General features: G+C 41.1%; 1 protein-coding gene across 5 annotated transcripts; it reads left to right on the forward strand.

Moving 5' to 3' along the window:
- The first annotated feature begins 272 nt into the window (after positions 1-272).
- Positions 273-19,327, forward strand: GAS2L3 (growth arrest specific 2 like 3). Of its 5 annotated transcripts, none has more exons than XM_065671389.1 (12): positions 273-426; positions 3,102-3,138; positions 3,236-3,397; positions 4,151-4,280; positions 5,520-5,567; positions 6,500-6,668; positions 7,040-7,158; positions 8,544-8,685; positions 12,385-12,448; positions 13,122-13,260; positions 14,005-14,112; positions 14,843-19,327. In XM_065671389.1, the coding sequence occupies exons 5-12, from the start codon at positions 5,538-5,540 to the stop codon at positions 16,211-16,213; spliced, it is 2,142 nt and encodes a 713-aa protein (XP_065527461.1). In that variant the 5' UTR covers positions 273-426; positions 3,102-3,138; positions 3,236-3,397; positions 4,151-4,280; positions 5,520-5,537; the 3' UTR covers positions 16,214-19,327. The 5 variants fall into 5 exon arrangements, with proteins under 5 accessions (XP_065527461.1, XP_065527470.1, XP_065527500.1 ...); XM_065671398.1 differs by having other exon boundaries at positions 273-420; XM_065671409.1 differs by lacking the exon at positions 273-426 and adding an exon at positions 1,463-1,535.
- The last annotated feature ends 1,732 nt before the right edge of the window (positions 19,328-21,059 follow it).

The following is a 21,059-nucleotide window of genomic DNA, read 5'->3' on the forward strand; positions in this document are numbered from 1 at the left end:
CGCGCTGACGCAGCGGCCGGGGCACCGACGCCCGACCTGAGCTCAGGCGGCGGGGGGGTCCCGGGGAGCCCTGGCTGCCAGCGGAGCCGTGACCCTGCGCCTTGCACCGCCTCTCGGGAGGCCGGAGGAGAGGCCCCGCCACCCAGCGCCTTCACCCGAGCCAGCGCGGGTTGCGGTGGAGACCCTCGGGCTGCCCCGCATAAATCGGGTACCGAGAGCTGAAGCGCGACGAGAACAAGGACTCGCCCCGGGCGCAGCGTGGGTGCGGGACCGCGGCTCAGGGCCAGGTGCGGCAGGCACGGCCCAGCTCCGCCCCGCGGGCGCTGATTGGCCCTTTCGAACAGAGCGGCCGGCGCGGCGTGAGCGCTCTGCTGCGCGGCGCGGTGGCAGCTCTCGGTCTCTGTCTCGGTCCCGGTCCCGGTCCCGGTGGGTATGCGCGGTGCCACGGAGCGCGGTGGCGGTGGCGGTGGCGGTGGCAGTGGCAGTGGCAGTGGCAGTGTGCGGGTCTCCCCGTAGAGGGGTGTGGCTGGGGGGCGGCAGTGTCCCGGACACGGCCTGCGGGACGGTGAGGGTCGCCCGAGAGGCGGCAGGTCTGTCCCCTCGTGGGGACCGGGGCTCCGCTGCTGCTGCAGGGTCACGCTTGCGTCGGTGTAAGGGGCGCACAGGAGCCGAGCGGTGGCACTCGGTCAGTTACGCCTGTCTATAGAGGTAGCGCTGGAAACAGGCTGAGCATCGCGCGTCTCACGGAACGTATTCCGGTATTGGGCTAAGGCTGTCATTGGGATGGGTCACCCTTCCGGGGGCAGCCGCTCTCGTCTGGCCGAGTCAGCTTCTCTGGCATGGGTGTTGGAAGTGAAGTGCAGTGAAACTAACCTTGGGGAAGGGAGAGGGGAGAGTTTTTGCATAACAGCCTTTAAACCAGTCTCTCCTGTGCCTCACACAAGCGTTTGAGGATGCTGTGCTGTTTTTGTAGGAAATCTGCCCTAGTGCTGTTGGCTAAAATACTCTTTTATATTGTTTAGTAAGCTGAAAAATGTCCGTCTCTTTCATTTGCCCAAAAGCTGGCTGTATTCCAAGGATACAGTGTGTCATCTTTGCCATAGTATAAGAACAAGGAATGGGGAAAAAGGGCATGTGTACCTTTAGAACCTCTAAGGTACAGCTGGCCTATGCATTTGTAATTCTGAATGTACTGGGTGGATCTTTCATAATAAGACAGGATTTTATATTTAAGTCAAAACAAACTCCTTCTGGTTATGGCCAGCCAGCAGCTTATTCCCTATTGAGTGATGTTCCCCTCAGTGTTGCTCTGCTGGGGAAGAAGTATGGGGTGGAAATGGGAGAGAGAGGAGGGTTTGTCTGTGAGCGTTACTGAGCGGCAGGGGTAGCAGGGTGGCGTGTCTCCTGTTAACAGCCTCTCCCCAGACTGGATGCTCCTGTGGTAAAGGAGCCGTCTGCACGTCTGCTGCAGAGATGGCGGCTGTTGCAATGAAGTGCTCCTCCCTGATTTCAAGTGGATTTCTCTGCCCTGACAGGTGAATCAGGGCCTTTGCCATCCTTTGGAAGGGGAGGGTGGGCTCACTGCCACGGGGAGGTACAGAAAGGCAGTCCTGGAGGAGAGCAGTCAGCATGCCTTAATGTAAGTAGTTGGTTGCCACCTTAAAGCCCATCACCTTGGACTGACTAGTCTGGTTCTTTCTCTTTTGTGCCTTTGAGGCCTCCCCAAGGGAACAGAGCTCCTGCTGACTCAGTAATGCAAAAAAAGGGCTCTTTAATTGCTTAGTGACAAAGAGTACCTGTGCTCCAGGGATGTCTCTTGCGCCTACCTCTTTTTTTCTGCATGTTAGGATATGTGTACCAAAAAAAATCTTGGGTATCCTGTAGTAGGTTTCAACAGATACTGACTTGACAGCTTCTTTCATTTCAGAATGTTTGAAAACGTGGGTTTCAGTAGGTACTGTCAAAGCTAATCTACAGTTTCCAGCTGCTCTGGGTTAGTTTGTTGTGACTGCCTTTGGGTGTTGATGGAATAGAAGAGGATGCATTATACATCTTAAATATAGGGTGAAGATGTAAAAGTGTTTCTGCCTAAGTTTTTTTTAATGGGTCTGTGCATTCAAGGCCTTTTAATCAGTCTGTGAATCCCTTTAGGTTCCATTTAAGCTAAGTCAGTGGCTGCTTCATCTCTGTTTTAGGCATCCGTGAACTGTGGATTTTTTGTTTATTTCTTTGTAAACTGTGCAACCAAGTAAAATGGGTCTTGGACTCAGTTCATCTTGTTCTACAGAGTGTAATTAGTGTAGCATGTCTTGCTGGTTGCGCCGCAGTGAATGGTCTGTAAAACCTGATACAACTGATACTAACCAAGCTATCTTGTGTAGCATCTAACAGCGTGTGTTTAGCACCCTGAAGTATTTGTATAAAGTGTTTTAGTATTCGCTGACTTTGCTGTTTCTCAGCTTGCCTGAGAGCAAAGTGGTGGGCATCCCTTTGGAGAGTAGAGGCAGACTATGGTCTTGCAAGGCTGTCCTGTGCAGGTTCATGTCCAGGGTGTCTGCACCCCTTTTCCTCAGAAATGCCTTTCACTATGCCACGTCAGTAGATAGCTATATTTTTCTGTCTTTCCTAATGCTGATCCATAGCTCTAGTCCTTTATTGGATGTTTGGCAGTCAGCCAGACAAAGGCAGCTCCTGCCTTCCCCACTGTATCGTTGGGAGCTGACCTCCTGTCTTGCAGTAAGTCAGTGTTGTTGCATTGTTCTAGATGTAAGGTACCACTAGGACTGGGCAGTGTTTCTACTCTCCTCCCATCCTGTGGAGCCTGTTGGCAACAGGAGTGCCCACAGAAGTGACGTGTTCACTGAGTGGCGGGGGAATTCTGTGTTTACTGAGCTTGGAGCTAGGCTGGTTGTCCCCCTGATTGCGAAGTGCTTGCAAGTTTCTGGTGCTTCTCGTGTTTTAAGGGGTGAAGCAGATAGAGACTCCTCCTAAAGACCATGGGGACATCAGCTGGCTGGGAAATAGGAATGGTATGGCCTGAGGCCATGCATGGGACATGATATGATACAGTCTATTTTCATTCTGTGGTATTTTCTTTCAAGCTGTGATCCCTGAACACCAAATGCCTGTTGAATGAAGGTGAGTTAATAAAACTGGTATGTACAGAAACTGATACTGTTCTAGCTGGAGCTGCCTGAATTCAATATCAACTACTTGATCCATTCATTATGTACAGCTTTTTGATGCAGGAAACCCAACTGGTTTTAGAAGTCAGATTTGGTTATGACTCCACACAGTACTGTAGTATTCGCCTCAGCACAGCACATTCTGCACCCTTGCAGGCCGACTTCTTGAAGGTGGCAGACTTCTGGGTCTTCTCATCCCACTTGCTCTCCCTGTAAGTGATAAGGCTACATAAATCTGTATTCTCTGCAGTCTCAGAGCTGGACTGTTCAGGCTCTGAAAATGGGTAATTGTTACTATATTTTTCAACTCAAAATTTGTGCAGGGTAGTTTATATCATCAAAGGGTCATTTATTAAGTGTTATTCAGATGCCCTGATAAATGAATCTTTTTGACTTTCTAGAGAGCCCTTTGGCATATGGGCTTACAAAATAACTTACTTTAGAAGGGCAGGCTTTTAAAGTTCAAGTGCCACAATTTTCCTCAATCCCTTTTCTTTTTTCCTCTTTTTTTTTTTTCTCTTTTTTTTTGCTAGTTTTTGTTAGGCATGCCACAAAACTGCAGATGCTGAGCATTCTTGTGATAGCTGCTGCGTGAATATTTTGCTTTGTTCGTGTTTTGAGTGTTCCCTGTGAATTAGGCTGCCTTTTGTTTTCCTGGGCAGTTAGTATGCTAGAGCGCTTGTTAGCCTATATGGAGCTCCTTATTTTAATGAGACCAACTTCTCTACTGGCTGTTCTGCTGTTGTTTTATTTATTTTTTTTAATCAATGGAGCCTCTTATTGTGACTCTCTTGGGACAATAGCTTTCTTATGCCAAAGGAAAATGTATTGCCCTGGACAAAGCTGTGGGAAGCATAACTTGCTCATTAGTAATACTTGGTATATACACTGCCCTTCTCTTGTTCATTCATAGAGGGAAAAATGACATCAAGGAGAGGATGTCTTCTTTTTTTTTTTTTCCCTAGAAATAAAAGGAAGGGAAAAAAATATCACTTGGAGTGTCCCTGATAAAGTTTGAGAAGCGCTAACGCTCCTGGTACAAAGAAGTGGCTTCAGCCTGAAAATAAACTGGTTGCTTGTTAGCTGGTCATAGAGGTAAGTTGGTTGAAATGCCTGATGTGTGGTCCTATGTAGTGTGAGAGAGAAAAATGGGAAGGAAACAGCACCATTCTGCTTTCTGGCTAAGAGGAAGGGGGAGAATTCTTGCAAGAATGTGGTCTTCTGTGGTGGGCTGTAGGGCCTTTTGTTATAGGAAGGCCAGGTTGCACATCAGGTGGAGAAGAATGCCGTCTACATATAAAGCTTAAACATCTGGGACAGGAGAGGGAAGTTACTTATTTTTAAAGGAAAACAGATGAGTTTAAACTGCCTGATAGTGTCTGCAATCTGGTTTCCAGCTCCATCAGCAAGATGAAGTTTTATTGCAGCTATTAAGTGATGGAGCAAGAAAGCTGTTTCTAAGTGGCTTCAGGACACAGATAGGTACATTTTGAGGTTGTAATGCCCTCCACTACCACTTTGGAGAATTATGCTGAGGAAATTCCTTCTGGTATGTGTGTATGCAGCTATCCTGGTAATACTGTGCATTTCTAGACCTGGAGCCTACATTAAGAGACTTACTGATTGAACCCAAGCCCAGTGTAGAGTTTGTGCTGAGTTTTCCCATGATTGAAAGCATTGCTGTAAAATACTGTGTTGGCTTTGGGAGAGAAAAGCCAGGGAAGTGTCCTGATACCCATATTGCTGCAACAGTTTGCAGCATTCTGTTGAAAACATAAGTGTGTGCTAGTTGCCTGGAAATACAAAATTCCAACAGTCATTAATAAAAATATTGATTTCTCTTATGTATCTATGAAAGAAGAGGTCTCATTCTTCAAAATTACTCTTTGCTATAAGATTTTCATAAACTTTAAAGTGTTTAATATAAACTCAGGATACATAGATGTGCATGCATGTGTGTACAAGATGCACTTGTGTGGTAGCTTAGAAAGAAAGGGTGAATGCCAACATTGTTACATCCAAGAATGGTTTGGAGTACTTATATTTCTCTTTGGTAATGTAAATGCCTTATAGCTCCTTAAAATCATGCAAACTTTTGACTATTATTTATGCATATGAAGTTAGTTGCTTCTTTGTGCTGTAATAACTGCCCCTTTACTTAAGGGCAGAGAGCTGACATTGACTGAATACTGCATGAAGACATTACCTACTCAGATATCCCTCTTTCCTCCTCCATTCCCAATAAGACTTGTTCCTGTTTTACCAAAGCAGCACTGGTAGGTTTTTCTTGAAAGCAGGGGGGACTGTATTAAAAATACTCTTCTCTTTTTCTAGGGGGAGCAACTAATGTAAATGCAGGTAACCATGCAGAATGCAGTTCAGGTAAATGGCTTCTGTAATGTTTGTATCCCCTATAATATTTTTTTTTTTGTTTTAATGCAAAAATGTACCCTGAAGCAGATGAAATGCTAGAATCCCCCACCAAGTTATCTCTATTAAAAAAGAGTAATTATTTTCCCTTTTTGCTAATGGTGAAATGTGAAAAGATGTATAACCTGGTGTTCTCTTCCTAAGTGCTGTTACCTAAGGTTTTGAAGTCAAATGCTGAGTTATTGAAGAACTTGTTTGTTGATTAAGAGGTATTTTTAAAACTCCTATTTAAGTGTAAAAAATTATCTTTCTTTTTTTTTTTTACATACGCTGAACTGAAGGAAAGTATTTAAGAATACCAGAAGGCCTCTTTGTCTTCGGGAATTTTGTGCATCAAATTTCAGTGTGGTACTTTTTTTGAAATATAAAGTACCTCTCCAATATGAATATATGAAATCCTTAAGGGAAATGCTAAGGATTCGTGTTCAAGAACTGTGCTATGTTCTTGTATGGAAATATGTTTCCTCTTAACGTCATCATTTTAATGATTTAAACACTGAATGCTTCTGAAATGAACATCAGAGAAATCAGTAGGCTGTAGTAAATTATATGACAAACTTCAGATTTCATTACTTAATTTTGTTGAGAAAAAGAAAAAAAACCCCACAAATTTAATGCACATTTTCTTCTTTTAGTATTCAGGAAAAATATTTAATTTTAAATCCAAAGAAGTCAAGAGAATGAATGTAGTAGTACTTTTTATGCAGGCATTATTAATGAGAGTTGCACCATAGTGATTACTGCTGTGTTGGTGTATCTGTCTGAAGGGGAATGAATACTTACTGTTTGAATAATCTTCAACATAATTCAAAACTGCAAATTTTTGCAATATGTCTGCAAATACTAGAGCTCACTCTCTGCAGCCTCCTGAACATCTTCTGCAGGTGTGGTTTGGAGATGACCTTCCCTTAAGTCCTCGAAGTCCTCTAACTCCCAGACATGGGCCAGGTTTGGCAGATGTGTGCCTGTATGACCGATGGATATCTGTGCGGCATGAAGCAACTTTGGTGCCTATGCAAGAAGATCTGTCAATCTGGCTGTCTGGCTTGCTGGGTGAGGTTAAAAATCACTGTCTAATGAATCTGAAAGCACTTTCCAATATTCCAGTCAATGCTGACACTTACACCAGGTCTTAACAGTACTATAGGTATTACCTGAGCCTGAATGGCTAGGAGAATTGCATTAAAATGCATGTTTTGGTTTTGGATTTAATGAGCTGCCACTTCTTAGAGGTAGGATGATTAACCATTCTAATTTATTTGCTGAATCTTCGTAGTCTAATTAATTAAATGGATATTTGATTTTAGTTTACTTATATTTTTCTATTAATTTTCAGTGTTTAACACTGGAATACTATTTGAGTTGCTTCTAAGTTCATATGAAACTTCTGTACCTTCTTTGATACCTAATATTGATTTTTTTAGGAATAGAAGTCAAAGCAGAACAACTGCTAGAAGAACTTGATAATGGGGTACTACTCTGCCAGTTGGTTGGTGTTCTTCAAAACACAATTAAAGAATGTTGTAGCTTGAATAATTTAAGGGTAAGTCATGATTTTTTTTAATGCATACATAAACTTTTTAATTGAAAGTAGTAGTAAAAAGAGGCTAATTAACAATAATGTGGCTTACAGATGGGTAAACTTTGTGCAAAAAATTATATGCTTTGTTAATAAAATCCTAAAGTCCTTACTAGGTTTTTAGTTTGATTCCAGTAGAAGTCTTGTTTGAGGAAGATCTAGTCCAAGTCGAGTTTGTTCCCCTGACATCAGTGTGAGTTGGTAACAAGATACCCATTGGCACTTGGGGGTATGTTTTACGCCCGAAACTGGTGGCTAAACTCTAGAATGTAGGTCAGCCATCAAAATATCCAAACTGAGGTGTATCTGGACATGGGCTGTGGTGTTTTTGTTGGGAACCAAGACTGAGTTAAAATGTGAATCTCAAGAAACTTCCAGTCTATGTTTGTCCCATGAAAAATACTGATCTATTACTTTAAAGTATAAAGCCATGTAGGTAGCATATGTTCAACCTACAGGGGTATAGCTACAGCAGCGCTTAGATTTGTCAAATAGTAGATCACCAGCTAATGTGCCCTGATTGGTAGTGTTTCCCCTGAGGGCAGGAGGAACTGCTCACCATATCCAGACCATTTTTATTTTGTGGTTACTGTTTACTGTTTTATCTAGTAAAACAACAGTTTTAAATAATGGATATTTACCAGTAAGTAATATAACTACTAATATTAGAATTATTATTAACTGCGGGAACAAGTTTTAGGATGCCAAAGGGTATTTATTCAAGAGCCATATGAATGCTCCAAATCCTTAGTTGTTTGGGTTTGGGTTTGGGTTTTTTTAAAGGAAGACAAGATGCATAACTTGTCTATCTATGAACTCATTTTTTAGTTCTGAAGATATCAATTTAAAACCAAATAAGTACTGAATTCCTTTAAAGGAAATTGCCCCTCATTCCATTCTGTTTCCCTCTGCTTTCTAGAACAGGCTCCAAAATAAAGTCTAGCAGCTGAGTATATTTCAGTTTAGTTGGAGTTCTCTATCTGTGCTCATTCTGCTGCTGTGAACAGAGCTTGGGAAGGGTGAATAATTATCCAAACCTGTGAAACCACCAATGAGATTTCTACCCCAGCATATGGGGAAGTGGGGGAGCAACTGTATAGTTAGCCTTTGGGAAAGGCTGCAGAGCTAAGGATTGTTTACTCCATGACTATTCACAACAACAGCGTGGAATGCTTTCTACATTAGTGTGGCTTTTTTAATAGAATGCCTGGTGGGTTGCACGCAAAATAGTTACTAACCACTGTTTCTGTACTTTGAATTGAGGGTTTACTTTCCTTCGCAAATATGCTTTGAAATCTGTTGACAATGTTGATGTGCACAATGTGCTTTTTGTTTTCTTCCCTTGCCAGAATTTTCCTATGAGAAAAGTTCCATGTAAGAAGGATGCTCCATCAGGATCTTTTTTTGCCAGAGATAATACAGCCAACTTTCTTAACTGGTGTAGGGCCATTGGAGTTGATGAGACTTATCTCTTTGAGTCTGAAGGTTTAGGTAAATCTACCTTTTTGTAAGACTTGTTTTGATCTCTATGTGGATAACTACCTAGTCTGGGAGATCTCTTGTGTACAGTCTTTTGAAGTCTTTGTCATGAATATGCCTGTCTCATGCAAGCTATTAATGCTTTTACTTATTTTAAGGAAGTGTTCAAGTAGAAGCCTTGAAAACTCAGTTTAGTGACTGCTCTAACTCGCATGATGCTTTTCCAAACTCCTAAAAGTTGCTGTATGGGACGAAGTGGGGAGTGACAGTTGTGCAGCAAACTTTCATGTTTTCCTTCAGTGAAAAGGCCCACTGAGAAAAAGAGAAGAAAAGTTTGTTTTCACTTTCCCTGTGTGGGAAGACCACAGGGCCATGGAGTCAGTTCACAATAAAATCCTTTATTTGGAATTGGAGCTCATTCTTGTTGCAGAAAGCCCTCAGAATTATGAATTCATGACTGCTAAATTTGGTAACTACAACAAGGCGTTGTGCCTGAAGTGGCAACAGTCTGTTGGTAATTACCATATACTTCAGGACCTACTTGACATGACTAAACCATTTGTGTTTTCCCATTTAATAAGATAGTTATAAAAATAAATATTACCAACTGTGTGTGTACGACTGCCCCAATGCACAATCTGTCCCTAATAACAAACAGCTTCCAGACTGATACTTCCAGATGGAATAAAACTTGCTTAACTGCTAATTAAGAGGAAGTGTGCTTTAATAGCATGGTAAATAATGAAATGCTCTTCTACCAGCTATTATGTCAGTAAAAATTAATTAGTACAAACCTTTCTGTGGCAAGCCAAAGACTGGAGGCTTTTTGGTTGCTTTTTTTTTTTTTTTTAAAGGCAAAATATCTGCCTGTCAGCAGAACAGCAAAAATTTGCAAAGTACCTTTTGTTTTCAGTAATCAGGTGCAGTTGTCACAATATTTACTAGATTTTCTCAAAGTCTTTGTGCCATTTAATGCAATTTAAATGGGAGGAACTGTTTTCTTTTGCTGCTTTTCTTTCAAGTTCTCCTCCCAGCTAGTTGGACTGCCCATGCTTTTTCTATTGGATAAGACATCTCTTAGAATAGTTGAGAAAAAATCCTCATTTGCATCTGTCTCAGTCTGATTTAATTAGTGAGTGGATCTCTTTTCAGTGCCACGAAATACAGATGAGCAGGAGAGCTGAGATACAGGAAAATTGGTTTTAATTTGTTTTTTTGCAGTGCAACTTGTATGAACCACATTGCTTAAACATCTTAGTCCCTGTGAGTGGATGGGTAACTAGAACCTGTTTAGCCTCCCTGAGATAAGCAGACAGGATTTCCTAATACTGTGGCTTTTGCTCATAGCTAAGAAGTGTTTTGAAGTCTGATTGTAACTCTTGACACAAGCTTGCTTTATGGCATAAATATCTTCTATGAGCCTTTTTGGCAGTTGATATGAACAGACTTGCAGCCTCCTTGATGAAACATTCTTTCCACTGGTGTTCTCCATCAAACCTTCAATCCATTCTTTATGAATGAAATAGCGGAAAGACAATTTAACAATTGTCTCTTTCCCATCAGATATTTAGAGCAATGCCTCCTGAAAAGTGTGGGTAGCTGTGAAGGTAATAAACTACATGGCTCCTGAGATGGTACAAAGGGAGGGTAGCCATCATGGGACCTCCTCTGACATCCAGCCAAAACAAATTTCTTGATCTCTCTTAGGGGTAAATTTGCATTTTTCTGTTCTAGATTCGGGCAAATAATGCCACTTCTGTTACAGCTGGCAAAAACACACACCAAAAAAAAGGGATTATGTGATCCCTAGCACCTTTTATTTTATGGCTGTGTCAACTTTCTGTTTTAGAGTTACCCTTCATAATCAGATGCTTTTAAAAAGTAGGCTGGTGTAGGTGATGTAAAGAAGAACATCTGCCCGTACTCTGCTTATACTTTAGGAAACACTTCAGTCTCATTTAAAGCAAAGTTGTTTTAAATTTAAATTGAGCATCAGGAAGATGTTAGATTTCATCTGCCGATATAGAGCTGGCTCATTATATTTCTCTTCAGAGTGAATTTACAGTTTCTACTGAATATTGTTACTGCACTTTGCAAAGAAAGTCTGACTTGTTCGTATAAAAGTTACACATTATGAATATCATATCTACAGCTTTTCCCATTTCTTACACTTACTGCTGGTTGGGGAAAGAACTCTGCCATGTGTGTGAGTTGAGGGGAGCTGAATGACCTTTCTCTCAGCCTTTGGCTTCTGAGTTATTAGGCAGTATTCCTGGTTGGCTAAAAAATTGCAGGGATGTTGTTTTGGGGTTTTTTTTCCAAAGCCTTCATATAACTGTTCGTAGAACATTTTGAAAGCACCTCAATTTGAAGGGTTGGATTGGGACAGAGGAGGAAGTAGTTACTTGTGGGTGAGATTTTAAACTATTTTCTTTCTCTGTTCATGGCCTAGCTTTTTTTTCCTTGCTCACCTAAAGATGGAAAGATGCCAAAACAGACATTGTTTTCCTTCTGCCTCTTGCATTCTTCAGTGCAGCAGTAGAAATGATTAAATGTTTTCATTTCAAATCTGTCAAGAAAATCCAGAAGAGCTGCCACAGTCATCTTCACGCTGCTTGGTCATCACTTTGCTCTTCCATCTCGTTGTTCAGCTCTCCTGATTGTCATTTCGTGTACCTACATGGCCAAGTAACATGCACCTGCTAAAGCTTGTCTGAATTGAGGGGTACAAAGCAGCCTCTGCATTGGGCACTAGCTGGGTTAATGTGGGCACAGTCTTTAAGAAGCAAAGCCTAATGCAAAAATCAGTGCTGCTAACATCTGAAATACAGTTGCTTCTTCTCTGTGATCACAGCCAACATCTGCTGTTTGAGTATTTATCTCTTCAAACCACTGTCATTCTCGCCTCCTTCTTACAGTTGGGGGTTTTGACCATCCTTTTCAGACACAGCCTCACAAAGATATCAAATCCTGAAGCAAACCTCCAGGTGGATGGGGCAGGAGGTAGAGGCTGATAGGGTGGGGTGAAATGTGGGTATAGCATGAAGTAGGGTAGCTGGCACAGGCAAAGTAGAACTGGGTGAATCTGCCAGCTCCTGCTGGCACCCAGAGCTGGCCACTCTTAAAGTGATAAGAAAAAAGATATATTGCTTACTGAAATGGTAACAGCCATCCAGATTATTCTTTCACAGCCATGGGTTTAAACCACTTGGGCTGACTGGCTGCATAGACATCCACTTGTCAGCGGGGCCACTTGCAGTATATTCTACAGCTGTTCACCTATAGAGTGTGTGGGCTTATCTGTGTCTGTATTCACAAGCAAGGACAGATGGAGTATATTTTCCTATTTGCAGTTGCTGAATACTCTTCATCTTTAAGACTGCAATTGTGTATTTGGGGATAGCAAAGGGAAAGCTTTTGGATTTTCCTTCTAAGCATAAGAGAAGTGTATTTCTCTTAGGAGGTAGAGAAGAATTTGATTTCAGGAGTGCCAGGATGGGTTTAAACCCAATTTTATGGAATAGAAAATTAGATCTGGAAAGCATATGGTGCTTTATCAATGATAATGTAGCTTGTAGAAGCAATAACTGGGTAGAATGATGGCAAAGTTTGTCATCTATTCCGTATCTTCCCTTCTTCGTGTACTTAATTGCACAGGCCTCTCTACAGTAAATACAAGCTGTAACTCCCTTTTATTCTCTTCCCTTTTAGTTTTGCACAAGGATCCAAGACAAGTGTATCTTTGTCTGTTGGAAATTGGGCGCATTGTGTCCAGGTATGTGATCTGCACATGTTCCTAACAAGACTGAAGAACACATTCTATTAAGTAAAAGCTAAGATAAAGTTAAGACAGTCTGTCGCCAGTAAGTGCAATGCAGTAAATGTTAATTCTGTGCAGAAAGTAGGGATGAACTTTTCTAGGACCATTGTACAATATAAGTATTTTTTCAAATATTTATCAGATTTTTTCCATGGAAAGGTGCTGATCCACTGGTGTTTATAGCTGTATGTTTAAATGCTATGTTCAGCTTACAGATATGTGTAAATCTTGGAAGAAACTCGCTGACATTAAATACAGTTTTAAGGTTGTTACTTTTTAAGATTTTTGGCAGATATCTCTATCATTCTCTAATTTTAGCCTTTTAATTTATTTCAAGTGCAGAACTGGAAACTTTAAGATTGTTTATCTAAATTGAATGTGATCCCAAATTATGTAGTTTTGACTATATTTTTACTGTTGTCTTTGGTAGCTCCAAGACACTTTAGAGGGGGCTTCTACTAGAAACTCAATCTGTTCTTTCTCTTGGATTATCAAGACAGTTATTCCTCTGACTGATTTGGTGTTGTTCCCTGTCAGTCAAGCCACTCAAAATTTTGCATGTTTGTTATCATCACTTTTTGTTTTCTTTAGTAAATTAGCAATTAAACTGTCCACTTATGAATTTGAGGTATGGAGTTGAACCTCCTGTGCTAGTAAAACTAGAGAAGGAAATTGAGCTAGAAGAAACACTGCTAATGACCTCTGAACCACCAGCACCTATTAGCACAGCAAAGTCATGTTGTCACCATGGGGAGCTACATGAGGCAGTAAGTACTACTTATTTATTGTGTTCTGAGCTTTACATCAAATTCTAAGTTTGGTACTTCTGCGATGTGACTTGGTAAGCACTTATTTTAAAGGTCCTCTATGTTGTAACGTGAAACATCTTCTTCTTTGGGAAAGTCAGTCGCGAGATCCTCGCTCTCTCTGAAAACTCACTATTTTTCCTGCTTGGCAATTTAAGTTTCTAAGTGTCTGTAAGAGGCACATCTTTTCTAACCCTGGACTTCTCTGAGGACCTTTTCACCTTTTTTAAGTGGTTTCCTTCTTGGGTGTCACACAGAAGATTAACTTGGAAAAAGTTAGGGAGGACTCTGAAGTACTCCTGGGTGAGGTGTAGCAATGGATTTGGTCAAAGGGGAAACCCAGGCACTTTTTTCCATTTTTAGAGACCATAACAGTGTCTTTACAAGGTTGTGATTGGAACCGATGCTGCTATGCATGATGTTATGAACAAATCTTTAGTGAAATTAGAAACAACTTCAAATTGAAGAAGTTGTGAAAATTGGATTGGGACAACTAAAAATGTTTGTGCATACAGTTTGTTCTTTAATCTTTTATTTGACATTTTGAGGCTCTGTGTAGCTAAGATTTATTGTGAAGGAACAAAATTCTAGGGTTATCTTAGATTACAGGATGAAGATAACAGTATCTTTTTGCATATTAAATATCTCAAACTGTTAAACACATGCTTCTGTCAAAGTACAAATGCTTTCATTTTTAATAACTAGGTTAAACATATAGCAGAAGATCCTCCCTGCAGTTGTTCCCATCGATTTTCAATTGAATACTTGTCAGAGGGACGTTATAGACTGGGAGATAAAATACTCTTCATACGAGTAAGTACTTTCTTAGAATTCCAATTTATATTCATGTTGGGAAGAGAAATGCTTTTAAGTGACATGCCTCATTTCTGTGGTATTGTTTTAGAATTACAGAATGATTTAGGTTGGGACACCATGCCATCCAATTCCCTATTCAGAGTAGGTGTAGCTACTTAGATCTTACAACCATTGAGTTTACAATCTTGTAGAACTAAGTTACTCTTCTCTGTGCTGTTTCTTAAATTTCAGTAACAACTCGCAATATAAATAAGGATAATGCTATAGAATATTCTGAGAACATTGCTTGTTCAACATCTGGACACTTGGTTTATAATTTGTAGGATACTTGATCACTCTTTTCAGCGGGCATAAGAGGTTGTGTTACAAGCACATCCGTAATTTGGACAAAACCTGTATCCAAAGCTCTACACACTAAATAAAGATGCTGACAGAAGGGTTAAAGTGTCTTCTGAATATATGCTTGCATTATTTCCTGGCACATAACAACTGTCTCTGCAGGAGAAACTGTTTAATAAAAGAACTGGGAAGCATAAACCTTATTTATCACATAATTTCTCTTTAAAAAAAAAAAGTTTCTCTGTAAGAAAGGAGGTCCTATTTCTGGTCAATTTCAATAAATGTTAATGTAAGATGAAGACATAATGCTGCATAAAACAAGATAGAAACATCTCTTGTTCTTCTCCTCCCCTCTTTTTCCCGCCTCCCCCTCTTCCTCCATTCTCAGATGCTACATGGCAAGCATGTGATGGTCCGTGTTGGTGGAGGCTGGGACACTCTTCAAGGTTTTCTACTTAAATATGATCCATGCCGAGTGCTTCAGTTTGCAACTCTGGAACAAAAAATCCTAGCATTTCAGAAAGGAGTCACCAGTGACAGTGTCCCCAGCTCATCAGCTAGACTTCAGGAGCCTCCTGTTATGAATCCAATGTCAGCTGTCAGTATGTTTCAAAAGCAGCCATCAAAACCCCCGACTCCTGTTTCAACTCTTGGGGCCAGTGCCAAGAAGGCTTTACCTAAACGTCCTCAGTCCCCTGTCCTGGCATCACCAAAAGTTCCAGTGGTTCCATCCTCCACAGCCAAGTCACTGACAGTCAGGTCCAAATTGCAAGGATCTTCAGCGCCAGGCATGCAGTCTCCTCTGAAACCATTAGCTGGCACCTCAAAGAAACTGGAGTCTTCTGCACACAGTTCACCAGCTTCTGCTCCTTCGCAGCCTGTAAGCAAAAGCTCTTCATCTGCAGGAACAAGAACAGCTCTTGTTCACTCTGAAACTTTGCGCAAACGTATTTGGTCCCCTGATGCTCCCAAGATGAAATTTACCCTGCCTCAGGGCTCCCCAGCGCCAGCGCTACATCCTGCCTCCTCATCCCCTAAAAACCAGCCATCTCCCTTGCCTGGGACAGCTGAAACAATCACTTCAAAACAGAAGCGTGTCCCTGCTAAATGCAAACCCATATCTGACACGAAACCCAAAGTGAATTCAGTTGGTCCAAAGGCTGCTCAGCCACCTGCGACAAACCTGCATGCTGTTGCCAAGTTTGCACAATCTCAGCAGCTCCTTGCAAAACCTCATTCTGAAAATGCTATTCAGACCTTAGGAACTAGGTCTCAGCATCCTCGGAAAGCTCCACAAACAGCCACTGACCGGGTAAGGAACCTGGAAAGACCTTCAGTCCTAAAACACTCAGCTTCTGCACCTTCCCTTTCGGTTAACAAAGCATTAAAATCACCACCTACACTGGTATCTACAAGCAAAAATGTATCATCAGCTGTCAATAAGCAGCCTAATGCCAGTAAACCCCCTCGGGTTGGACCCGCTCCATCCAAGCCTCCTGAACGCACTCCTTTATCTGTTGTACGGCTTCCTCAGACTTCAGCCAAAGAGGCAGTGACCAAAAAGCCAGCACAGCCTTCAACAAAAAGCTTGCAAGCAAACGAAAGCTTGGCCCCAGCAACCAAGAAGCCTCTCCCTAAGGGAAAATCAGCAATGGCGTGTAACAAAGGAATGCCTGGTGTATCAAAAAGTCCTCTTATGAAGAGCAGGCAAGATGATCACTATTTTGTTATGACAGGGAGTAAAAAACCCAGAAAGTAAACATAATTGTTGCTTTCTGTGGAAGTCTGAATTGTGTTCCTGTGGGCCTCTTGCAACTGCTACACTAAAGACAAGGAAAAATGTTTCATAACACTACGTTTACCATGAAATATTAGGTATGACCTACATTTTGTTGCATAACTTAGAGTAAGAACTATTTTGTGGTTTTGGAACTTCTATTTGGATATATTTAGAAGTGAGCTTGCTTGCTGTGTAGCACTGCAGAATAGAGAGTAACATCCCTGCTTGCTGCTAGGCTGACCTGCTGCAGGGAAGTTGCGAGAGAGGAAAGGGGAGCTAGGGCTGCTGGTTTTGCTGCGGCTCATTTTCAAAGGAGCAAAACCTGCCCAAGAAACATTATCTGTGGTTCTGGCACATCTGCATTGAGGCCCTTGGCAAGCGATAGAGCTGTGCACAAGCTGTAAAATTTATGATACCTCAAACAGAACTGGGTTTTAGTTCACTGTTGTCCTGGAACTGAAATTTGAGTAATCTGCATGTATTAGAAAGAGAAAGAAATTTCTAGTCATGTTTAGCTTTGACAACTGCCATTATCAGTGTTCACTGTGCCCTCCATATGCCTTAAAGTGGCTTCCACTCACTTGGAAGTGGAGCCTTCTTAGTTTAAGTTGGATGTGGAAAATCATGGCCTTGATTCCTTGCTCTCATTGTGCCTTAGCCTTTCAAATTCAAGACTGATCTCTTCAGTGAGCAATGCTACTTTTAAAATCCTGGGCAGATAACCTTGCTTAGAGCCCAGTCTTTCCTAGAAAGCTCTTGCTACATGGAGAGAAGCTCCTGAGTTTTGCTGGGAGGACACTATCCCGTGGGATAGAGCCCCAGAGCAACTCCTGCTCCAGCAACACAGAGTTGGCAGTACTAACTTGTACTGGCAGAGCCTTACTGCTCTGCAGGAGTAGCCTTTACATGTAAAAGTATTTAGTGATTCTAAATTTGGTTTTATCAGTGTTACAGGTTAATTTTTATGGGTAGTCTCAGTCTACAGTGGCTTTTTTTTTATTTATGGAGACCTTTTTACTGGCTCTGCTGTATTCCTTTCTGGAGGTAAGGAGTAGCTTCCCAAAGAAGCACCAAGGAACTGCATTTGCTTTTAAACATACAAAGTGCCAGAAATGTATGCACTGTTTAGACTTTCAGCTCCTGAACATGTTCAGGTTTAAATATCTGCAGTGCTCAACACCTTTACCCTTAACAGAAGTTTAATGGTAGATTAATAAAAATTATTGTCTTTGGGAGTAGCATTGTTTGGGATATTTTGGGTTTAATGAACAGTTGTTCCTGCAGACACTTGAGGAGCTCTCAAGGTCTGTGAAGAGACACTGCTGACTTCTACAGATCATCACTTCTGCTCTCTGTTCCCAGGATATTTACTTACGGGCAAGAGAAGACATGCATGGAAACTGTAGTTTATGATGTTATTTATTTAATTATACTCTTTTCCCCCTTGGAACTAGCATAAGCAAGCATCATAAACTGAGTTCTCATGTGCAGTGGCAAAGTGATTGAGCTGTCTTTCTGAGCACCTTGTTAGCTTTTTTATTTATGATTCTATTTATGCATATCTACTGTACAATACTGCGTACAACCTGCTGGGAGTAAACAGTAAATACTAATATCAAAACTGCACCAGGAAAACAGATCAGTTTTAATAATGAACACAAGTCCCACAAGCAAAGTTGTATGTTTGGGGAAGGCCTTAGGCTTACTTGTTTTATAAATAAACTGGTCAAAGCCACTACTGCAGATGTTAAGAACAGTATTGACTGTAGCGGACTGCTTTCACGTTTGATAAATCTGGCACACAGTTTCATATGCTGGAAGCATTTTACAGTAGTTAAGTTGATTTTTATTTTGGGCTTCCAAATAGCAAGTTATGGTGTGCTATATCTCATGCAGATTAATAGCTGAACACTTGGGGTTTCTTTGTGCACTGGGTCTGGTTGAGATGGAGTTACCTTTCTTCATAGTATCCCATATGGTGCTGTGTTTCAGATTTGTGGCTAAAAACCAGTGTTGATATCACACCAATGTTTTCACTGTTGCTGAACAGTCCTTGTACAGGGCTAAGGCTTTCTCTTTTTCCTGTTCTGCTCCCACAGCAATTAGGCTGGTGGGGGGCAAGAGACTGGGAGAGACACGTCTGGGACAGCCAGCCCTGACTGGACTAAAGGTTATTCCATATTGCTGAGGGTGACGATATGTAATAAGAACAGAGTAGAGGAAGGAGGATTTTGTAGGGAGGTTGCCTTCCAAAGTGACTATTGTTTGCAGATTTGGCTGGGCATTGGTTTGCCCATGGAAGGTAGTGAGCGATTGCTTTTGCATCACTTGGTGGTTTGTTTTTTAACTCTTTCCTTCATTTATTAAACTGTTTTTTGTCCCAGCTGGTGAGTTTTCTTGCTTTAGCTGCTGCTCTTCCTCATCTTCCTGGGGATGGAGAGGAAAGGAGAGTGAGTGAGCAGCTGTATGGGAGCTTGGCTGATGGCTGGGGTCAAACCCACAACACCTTCTGAACCGTTGACAGGCGCTTTAGTAGTCATTTAAGCACTGAGATTCTTGGATCTGAGTGTTAAAGCTCTCTCAATATCTCTTTTTGAACTATAAATTAAAGAGAAAATGAAGCGGATGTCTTCATCTTTGTGCTCCATTATTTTGGGTAATACAGTAAAGGGTCTGGTTCAAAATTAAATAAAGAGTAAGCTTTTACAGTTGAAACCTTAATCAGCCAATTTAAAGATGGTTCTCCTGTTGCATGTGGGTAGGTTTGGGTTTATTACAAAAATAGTATATTTGAGCATGGACCAACTTCTGTGAATATTGCAGTTTCCAACTTCATAGTCATATTTTAACTAGGGCTGTCATGTACAATGAGGTGAGCCAAGAATTAAGATGTAACAAGTACCTCCTAATGGAAATACATCTTTTGCAACGTTGACATTGCGAAACAGCAAGTCTAATATTCAGCTTGTATTACTTTTTGTGAGAGAAAGATAACCTGGAGCAAGAATCTGACTGAAATCTCCATGTGTATTGATGCCCTTCTGTATCGGTACTTATTTTAAATAAACATACACTCTGCCTTTTTCACATGCACAGATTATTTTCTGCTGTCATCTTTCTGGGGGAGGGAAAGAGTTGATTTCAAGAGACTTATATTTTAGCTCTACCAACATGTAAATAGGTTTTATCTCAGGCTATTATAAAGACACAAATAGCTGCTTCTAATCCATTGCTTTGTTGGGCGTTCAAGACCTCTTCACTCTGACCCTAGTTTCAGTACAACTGATGACTAGAAGGGGCTTCCTACTCTTCCCTAGCTGTGACACTGCCTGAGTAGTTTTGGATAAATCTCAGACAGTTTTATTCTTTGCAACTTTATTTGAAATGTGTTTGTGTACCAATATTTCCCATGCTTACATCTTGTCAACAAACTTTAGACCCATCTAACAAACTTAATTGGTTTTACTGAGGGGAGAATTGGGTCATCTCATTGGAGTAACTTCATTAACTTTTTTTTTCTCCATATTTGTTTTTTAAAAGAAGTTTTAATAGCTGCAGTTCCCTGCATGTTCCAAAGTGGCTTCAGTTCCTGCCACTCTGATGCTGGTGCCTAATCATATGTATATACTAATCCTTCCACTTTAGCTTTGTCTCTTAAGTGCATTCTTGTGGCATCTACCATACTTGTTCGTACAAGACCAAGCTCTTCAGAGATGTTACTTACTACTTTCTTTTGAGAGATGGTAGCATTACAGCTGGACAATAAAATACAAAGACAGCCCAAGACTCCTTCAGGTAAGTATCTTAATCATCAAACTATACAATGTCATACCTTCTTGTCCCAAGGAATCTTAAATCACTACCCATGAGTAAAGCTTTGAAAGGAGATATGGAAGATGTTTTTCCCTCCTACTCCAAAACTGCCTTCATTGTTGGTAGGTGTTACACATTGTGGTAAAACTGCATGTTTTATTCTCAATGAGGATGAAGTTGAGATTTCCTCCTTCCTGGTCTAGCTTTCTAGCTATTAGACCTTGATAGAAAAGATGGGATCATTAACAGGTAACCTAATAGCCTCTCTGGCATGTTCTAGGTGATTTAGTTAGGGTTCCAATTACTACTCCCACATGACATTCCTAACCAGGGGAAGCCGTGCTTTTCTGCACTTTAACCCTGTGCTGACAGTGGCAAAATTTCCTGCAACCATATTTCCATTTTTTTTGCTATAAGTACATTGCGTAGTGCAACTATCATGCTCTACACAAAGTTGTCCATACTTTTCTAGTAATTGTATGGCTACTGTATTGTCTTGTGCTTAACAGGTTTTCTATAGTAGTCACCAAAATGCTCTGTCCCTCATCACACACTGCAAGTCTGGCTGTCAAAAAAGCAGAATTTATTATATTGTGACAATTTACTGCATGCACTCAACAGAACTTAATGGCTGGACTTGATGATCTTAAAGGTATTTTCCAACCTAAACTATTCTATGATTCTAGGAAAGTTCAGCTATCCAGTCAACAGAACACCTTTCTTTTCTCCTCCATGTTCTCATCATGATCTTTCTGTAGCTGAAACAAGTCAGGATGCCCTATGGGTTTTATACCTTTAACTGCAGCCCTTAGATCTCTTTTTGGATCTGCTGTTCTGAAGAGAAGGAAGGAAAGACATGTGAAGTTTGCATCTGTGCTCCCTCTACTTGCTAGTGTTTAAGCTGGAGAAATGCTGCATAAAGTGATTCTGCTTGTTACTACTTCATGATAGTGCGAGTTAGGTGAATGAAGTTCATGATCTGCTTTAGTAAGATTCCCTTTGGTACAAGGAG

This window comes from Lathamus discolor, chromosome 1 (assembly GCF_037157495.1).
Source record: "Lathamus discolor isolate bLatDis1 chromosome 1, bLatDis1.hap1, whole genome shotgun sequence".
Taxonomy (NCBI): Eukaryota; Metazoa; Chordata; class Aves; order Psittaciformes; family Psittacidae; genus Lathamus; species Lathamus discolor.

Bases quoted from the DNA above. Each gene is read 5' to 3' on its own strand.
- GAS2L3 (XM_065671389.1), top strand. From the start codon at position 5,538: ATGCAGGTAACCATGCAGAATGCAGTTCAG. The intron at 7,159-8,543 runs GTAAGTCATGAT...TTCCCTTGCCAG, and splicing joins GTAGCTTGAATAATTTAAGG to AATTTTCCTATGAGAAAAGT. The intron at 8,686-12,384 runs GTAAATCTACCT...CTTCCCTTTTAG, and splicing joins CTTTGAGTCTGAAGGTTTAG to TTTTGCACAAGGATCCAAGA.